This window comes from Salvia miltiorrhiza, chromosome 8 (assembly GCF_028751815.1).
Source record: "Salvia miltiorrhiza cultivar Shanhuang (shh) chromosome 8, IMPLAD_Smil_shh, whole genome shotgun sequence".
NCBI lineage: Eukaryota > Viridiplantae > Streptophyta > Magnoliopsida > Lamiales > Lamiaceae > Salvia > Salvia miltiorrhiza.
Genome location: NC_080394.1, coordinates 16,671,552 through 16,679,151, shown reverse-complemented (window position 1 = coordinate 16,679,151; position 7,600 = coordinate 16,671,552). Strand labels below are relative to the sequence as shown.

The 7,600-nt window shown below is 39.6% G+C and overlaps 2 protein-coding genes across 2 annotated transcripts; both read right to left on the bottom strand.

Annotated features, from left to right (window-relative positions):
- Positions 1–2,053: 2,053 nt before the first annotated feature.
- Positions 2,054–6,148, bottom strand: LOC130998129 (uncharacterized). Its single transcript, XM_057923563.1, has 2 exons — positions 5,223–6,148; positions 2,054–5,018 (listed from the first exon to the last, which is right to left on the bottom strand). Exons 1-2 carry the CDS (start codon positions 6,146–6,148, stop codon positions 2,054–2,056), a joined length of 3,891 nt encoding a protein of 1,296 aa, XP_057779546.1.
- Positions 6,145–7,298, bottom strand: LOC130998128 (uncharacterized). Its single transcript, XM_057923562.1, has 2 exons — positions 6,530–7,298; positions 6,145–6,413 (listed from the first exon to the last, which is right to left on the bottom strand). The coding sequence occupies exons 1-2, from the start codon at positions 7,296–7,298 to the stop codon at positions 6,145–6,147; spliced, it is 1,038 nt and encodes a 345-aa protein (XP_057779545.1).
- Between the last annotated feature and the right edge of the window lie 302 nt (positions 7,299–7,600).

Here is a 7,600-nt window from a genome sequence, read left to right as displayed (position 1 = left end):
CGTACCAAAAATGAAAGGTATGCATAAATATAGGGGACATATGAAATATATAATTTTAAAATTTAAATTTTAACGACGAATAACAGACAAATTATCGATCGACATTATCAGTCGTTGTTAATCCGTCGTTAGTTGCGCCTTTTTCTCGACGGCTCGGTCAACATTGTTAGTTTCGACCATTATTTAAAACTTTTTTTTTTTTTGCAGTGTCGATTGGAAAGTCCAACGTATTTAATTCCATTTCCATTAATGTTGTAATTGGCCAATCTTTGTTGACCATATTCCTAGAATTGCATGAGATTTATGAGAGCTCACGTGTGTCACAAACTGCACACTACTAACAAACTCACCTATCAAATCGTATCCCATGTTAGTTAAGGTTAGCATATCTAAAATGATTGTCATGCCTCTGCCCCTATATAGGTTAATAAGAGCATACATATTGCGGCTCGCAGAGCGGGATCGCACCAGAAAGTGTGCGCTAGGCGAAGCACAAATAATAATAATAAAAAAAATAATTAATGTGAAAGAATCGTTTGACACACAACGGTTATATGCATTTTTCTTTCTTTATTTCTTAATTTCTTCTATAAATATTCCATTATTCCGTTCATAATTTACACCACACTAATCTAATACTCCCTCCGTCCCATTAAAGTTGGCAACATTTCTATTTTGGGTGTCCCACTAAAGTTGGTCACTTTCTAAAAATGGCAAAAGTTTACTTTAATTAAGTCAACAATTACTCACTAATTTGGTCAACAATTGTAGGCCACTTTCTAAAAATGCCAAAATTACTTTAATTAAGTCAACAATTACTCACTAATTTGGTCAACAATTGTAGGCCGCACTCTATTAAAACATATAACACTCAATTTCTTAATCTCCGTGCCGAAACGAATGTTGCCAACTTTAGCGGGACGGAGGGAGTATTCAGTAATCATATTTTACTAATATAATAATCATAAGACCTAACACACAAATTAAGCAAATTAAGTAAATCTATACTATATCTATACTATATTAAAAAGGCAGTTTCTAATTGGAATGTAATTTCAAAATTAAATGGCAATTTTGTAGTTATAATAAAATTGAAGGTTTATTTTTTTTTTGAGAATAAAAATTGAAGGTTTATGTTTTAACTATATTATTCTTTTTATTTTCCATTTCTTTAACTTTTGATTTGTTGTTTTAATTTATTTTCAAAATGTGAAATTCGATTAATCATAAAATATTCAATATGCATATCAAATTAAAGATCGCGATAAGAGCTTTAATTTGATATATTTTATGTAAATATTTGATTTAAAATGTACAAATTAAATTTGTTTAAATATTAAAATCTGATAAATTTCTATCTCATCTCTCATGTTTTTGAAAAAAAAAATAATAATTCTTTTTTATTAGTATTTTTTATTTTTTAACTTTTTTTTTCTTTTCATAATATCAAATTTTATAATTGTAAATTATTTTATTTTTTATTTTTTAATATTAACTTCAAATATATTTAGTTAAATTTAAATTTTATTATATTCATGAGTATGATAATTAAATTAGTATTAATTTATATAAAAATTTAAAAAATAAAAAATATTTTACCGTGCATTGCACGGGATGCAAATACTAGTTAAAAATAAAAATGCAATTTTCAATTTCAAATTGATTTCAAATTAATTTGAAATTGATTTGAGTGGCAATTTTGAAAATATATGTATAATGTGGTGGTTAAAAATAAACCACATCTCCATTGTCTTATCCACATATATTAGATGAAATATCAATTAATAGATATCAATTATTCACGAATTTAATACGAAATATCACATAAATTGACAATAAATAATTCTAATTGATATTTTTTACTCACAATTTTTTGCAATAGTCAAATTTGTCAAAAAAAAATTGGCAATTCAAACTTTTAAATCCACATCAAATCGTTCGAGTCTTTGATTTGAGAAATCAAAAGTTAAAATTTTACTGATTTAGAAATAATTTAGCGTTTAGGTCTATACATCTATATCTTTTTTTTTTTTTGAGGGAAAAGAGAGATCTTTTATTGCTCACAAGAACATGGAAGATGGAGTAGACCCGCCACAGCAATCGGGGGTTCAGTCCAAACATGATGTGAAATAAAATTTCTCGCTGCTTTCGCTAGACAATGCGCGATAGCATTTAACTCACGCTTGACAAAAATAAGACGAAGATCCGGAAACAAAACAAGCTCACCTCGGCAAAGAGAGGCCATGACACCCAACTCCGAAATGTTTCTCTCCACCGATTTAACCATATCAACAGCCCGTTTGCAATCCGATTCAATCACTCCTTTGGTAAAGCCCAATTCCTTGATCCACGACAAGGCTTCCTTAATGCCAACAAGTTCTGCTTCTTCCACGCTTCTACAGCCCGGCAGTTTGATAGAACGGCCCACAGCAAAAGCGCCGTTGTGATCCCTTATAACCATGCCAATCCCCATCATCCGTTCTGCCTCAAAGAAGGCTGCGTCCACATTGCATTTAATGGAACCCGGAGGTAGTGGATGCCAGCCAAGACAAAGAGCAGTTGCAGCCTGCTGGGAACTGCGTCCAGTTCCAGAACCCCGCGCGAGCCTCCACTCAGTCCAAGTCGAGGCTGCTGTCATAACAGCAGTCGCCGGGACCGGTTGCTTTTCATTCCAAACCTTGCGATTTCTGTCCTTCCAGATTTGCCATAGCAACATACTAGCTTTAATCTTAAAAACACCATCCGGATGATCGACAATCTTGAAAAGCAACTGCACGAAGGAATCACTAGCAGAAATAAGAGGATTGATAATACCACTCAAACGACTAATTCTCCAACACTCCTCAGCAAAAGGGCAGCAAAGAAAGAGATGCCACAGAGTCTCATAATCAGTAGAGCAGATTGGGCATTCCCCTCCAACCGCAATGCTTCTCGACAAGAGTTTCGCTTTAGAAGGCAAGTTATCCCGAGCCGCACGCCAAAGAAAATTTTTAACCTTTGGCGGAACAGTAAGTTTCCAAAGATTGTCCCAATTCCCATCCACATTATAGGTGATATCCAAAGTAAGAGAACTCGCAAGTTGATATGCCGACTTCACAGTATAACGGCCATTAGATGAAAAGTGCCAAATAAGCTCATCTGCTCCCGAACGTGAAAACACAGGCGTGCTCATAATCTCTTGAACATCAGCAGCTGGCACCATCTCTTGAAGGAGATCAAAATTCCAGCGATTAGAATCAGGGAGCAACATGTCACTGACCATAACATTAGCAAGGTGAGGAGGACAAAGTTCTAGAGAAGGCCGGAAAGTATCCTTAGTACGCAGCCAAGGATCGTGAAAGAAGCGGACCCGAGTACCATCACCAATCCTCCAACGAATGCCACGACGAACAAGATCTTGAGCCGAGATAATACTCCTCCATGTATAGCTCGGATTATGCCCAATGCCAGCAGAAAGAAAATCTCCATTTGGAAAATACTTAGCATGCATAACTTGGCACATGAGAGCTTCCGGTTCCTCAATAAGTCGCCAACAAGTTTTTCCAAGCAGCGCCACATTCAATAACTGGAGACTTCGGAATCCCAGACCTCCCAATTTCTTATCAATACACAGCTTCTCCCATTTAAGCCACTTAATTCCTTTGCCAACCACCGCATTGTTACCCCACCAGAAAGAGTTGAGCATCCTTTCTAGTTCATCAGTCAAGCTAATTGGGAGAGAGAAAATTCCCATGCAAAAAGAAGGAAGAGCTTGGGCAACACCTTTTATAAGAATTTCCTTGCCCGCTTTCGAAAGTTTTTTGTTGTGCCAGCCCTGAATTCGAGTCCACAAACGCTCCCGAAGATAGCTGAAAATCTCCCGTTTTTTACGTCCCACCAAGGAGGGGAGCCCAAGGTACCTGCCAGTGTTTAAAGGGAGTGAGACTCCCATAATAGAGGAGATATCAGCCCGCAAGACCTCGCTCACATTGGAACTGAAAAAGATGCCCGACTTTTGCAGATTGATAGCTTGCCCAGAAGCCTCTTCATAATCTCTCAACACCCTTTTGAGAACTTCACATTCTTGAGCCTCGGCACGACAAAAAAACAGACAATCGTCAGCAAACATGAGGTGAGAGATGAAAGGACCGCCACGCCCCATTTTCACACCATGCATCGCGCCTCTAGCAGTTTCATGCTTGACCATAGCCGAGAGACCTTCGGCACACAAAATAAAGAGATAGGGAGAGAGAGGATCTCCCTGACGAAGGCCTCTTCCCGGCAGAATGGGACCCACTGCCACATTGTTCACCAACACGTCATAGGACACCGTTTGAACACATAATCTCATCCACCCACGCCATTTATCACAGAATCCCAAACGCCTCAACACCGCATCAAGATAAGCCCAGTTAACTCTATCATACGCCTTACTGATATCGATTTTAAAGGCAAAAGAACCAAATTTACCTCTAGTCTGCCGCTTCATCGTGTGAATAGTTTCGAAAGCGATCAAAATATTATCTTGAATGAGCCTTCCCTCCACAAAGGCTGATTGGGTGTTATCGATAAGATCCGGTAGAACATGTCTGAGCCTGTTGCATAAAACTTTAGAAACGATCTTGTAGAGAACGTTACACAACGCGATGGGTCGAAGTTCTTTCATATTAGCCGGAGAATCAACTTTCGGGATCAGGGAGATCAAAGTGTGGTTAAGACCATCAGGAAACATGCCATCGGAAAGCCAGGTCGAGCAACTTTTGAAAACATCCTCTCCAACCACATTCCAACAACTTTGGTAGAATTTCGGATTCAGACCGTCCGGGCCCGGAGATTTATCCGGATGCATCTGAAAAAGAGCACTCCGAAATTCATCAATATGGAAGTCTTTTGTGAGCTCCGAGTTCTTTTCATCGTTTATACAAGGCGTCAATCTATCTAACACCTGATGAAAGTTTTGTTGGCCATGGGGCACATCAAAAAGCTTAACAAAGTAATCCAAAGCAACCGCCTGAACATCATCAACACTAGAAGCCCAACTGCCATCTTATCTCTGAAGTTTAACAATAGAATTCTTTTTCTTTCGTGCCGACGCCATCGCATGGAAAAATTTAGTATTTAGATCACCATCCTTGAGCCAGTGTTGTTTAGCTCGCTGCTTCCAGTGGGCTTCTTCCCGAAGTAAAAGGCTCGCCAACTCTCCCCTAGCAGCCTTATATTTGTGGATGGAGGCCAAGTCTGACCTGCCTTGTAGACTGGAAACCATTCGCTGAAGTCTCGTCTTTTCACGGCCCAAATTCTGTCCACGATGTCTAGCCCACATAGATATAGAATCGGTCACTGCTTCCAATTTTTCCATGATACTAAAGCCATGAAGATTCATCCAGCAGTCACTAATAATGTTAGGAAACTCTGGTTCGAGACACCACTTATTCTCGAACCGAAACCTGCGACTTCCAAGAGAGCTCACCTTATTCGAACATTTTAATAACAAAGGGACATGATCCGACATAGGAACAGTCAAGGGAATAATCGAGGCTTCTGGAAAAAGACACTTCCAAGCAGAAGAAGCCATTCCTCTATCCAAACGTTCTTCCACGAAGTTAGCCGTACCCAAACCCCGCGACCAAGTGAATTGATAACCAATCAAAGGAATATCCGACAAACCACAATCAAGAACCGCAGAGCGAAAACCAGTAAAAAGCCAATTAGGATGATCGACTCGACCCCTCTTATCTCCCGGATCGAGAAGATCATTAAAATCACCCAAGATAATCCACGGACAAGAGTTGATCCCAGCAAGCCGACGAAGGAGCTGCCAAGACTCTCTTCTTCGAGTTCGCTCCGGAAAACCATAAAAACCCGTAAAGCGCCAATCACCCCGACTATCAGAAACATGCATGTCGATGTGATTGTTAGAATACCCAATCAGAGTACACAAAGAGGAGGACTTCCAAAGCATGCAAAGTCCACCGCTACGTCCCACGCAATCAACAGTAAAACAACCTTCATAATTAAGTTTAACCCGAAACTCCTCCATGCGAGAACGAGTGGAGATAGTCTCGCAAAGAAAAATAAATTGAGGCTTGTGAACTCGAACAAGTTCACTTAAGATCGGAACTGCCAAGGGCTGCCCCAAACCTCGACAGTTCCAGCTTATAGCATTCATTGGGATCGGCTGGCCCCGACCCCGGAGCCTGCCGTTGAAGAGTTGAGGACGCCAGACCCATCCTTGGCAAGGCCAGTAGGAAAAGTATCTAGCGTAGAGGAATTTTCAAAACACCCGATGTTTATACCACGTCGTCTTTTACGTTCATCAAGGGAATCAGCAGAAGGATTATCAATCATCATAGTATCGTGATCACTGTATTCATTGGTCGTATCTCTCAGCACCAGCTTATTCGATTGTGGAGGGATAGGATCTTTTGGGATAACTGCCAAGGAGAGAGAAGAAGAGTCTTCCTCTTTTTCCGGTTCCTTCATTTTTGAATCCAAAAAAACCTTATCATTAGAAACCCTAGTAGCCGCCACCCCCCTTTAGGGTTAGCACCAGATTCATCACCACGGATCCATTTGTCTCCGGCAAGAGTCAGGCCACGCCGATCAGCTGCCTTCAACCAAACTCCCCATTCCCGATCACTCTCCTTCATCTTTGGATCAAATATCAATTCACAAAAGCTCTCCGAGTGCCCAAGACGCCCACATAGAAAACAAAAAATATTGAGCCGCTCATATTTGAAATTGACGACGAAAGAAGTACCATCCTTATGCTTCAGTTTCTTGAACCTCTTAAGAGGAGCATCAACACATATTCCGCACCTCACTCGCATATACTGACGCCAAACCCCCGAAGAGTTGGTACTGTCATATTCCAAGAACTTTCCAATGAAATTACCCAAAACACGCCCCACACCTTCTGTTAGAAAACCCGCCGGCAGATCATGAATTTGTACCCAAAACGAAAGGTGATCCAACGGAACTTGCAACGGAAATTCTCCTCTTTTGAGACGATGGAGAATGAGGGGAAAATTTCCAAACGCCCATGGGCCGCCATCATAGACTCTTATCAGATCGATCTCATGGAAAAATTGGAAAATATACCGCCCTTGCCCGATGTCCTTAACAAAAACTCCTTTTCCAGGTCTCCAAACACTAGCCAGGCGACTTCGCATCAAAGGGAAATTGATCGTTTGATCGGTGAGGAACCTCCCTACTAAACATAAATCGACTGTGACATTAGAGTCGCCAGTGATCTCATCATCAAGAACAAGTTCATCATCTTCTTCGGAGATATGGAGATTGGCCATCTGGTCCTCCATGGAACAGCAAGAAACGAACACAAAAAAACTAGGGCTCTCAACAGGGAGAGAAAACTAGGGCTCTCAACAAGGAGAGAAAAAAATAATCATCACATAAATTTTTAGGTTTCTACTTGACTATACATCTATATCTATATCTATCTATCTATCTATCTATATTTATACTATATTAGAAAGGGAGTTTTCAATTTAAAATCAATATCAAATTAATTTAAAAATTGAGTGACAATTTTGTAGTTATAATATAATTGAAGGTTTATGTTTAAACTATATATTTTTCTTCTTATTTTTATTTTCTTTAA

Excerpts from the sequence above, each read along its gene's own strand:
- LOC130998129 (XM_057923563.1), bottom strand. The coding sequence starts at position 6,148 with ATGAATGCTATAAGCTGGAACTGTCGAGGTTTGGGGCAGCCCTTGGCA. Across the intron at positions 5,019-5,222 it reads GTTTCCAGTCTACAAGGCAG|TTGGGCTTCTAGTGTTGATG; the intron begins GTCAGACTTGGC and ends ATAAGATGGCAG.
- LOC130998128 (XM_057923562.1), bottom strand. The coding sequence starts at position 7,298 with ATGGAGGACCAGATGGCCAATCTCCATATCTCCGAAGAAGATGATGAA. Across the intron at positions 6,414-6,529 it reads GATCCGTGGTGATGAATCTG|TTATCCCAAAAGATCCTATC; the intron begins GTGCTAACCCTA and ends TCTCCTTGGCAG.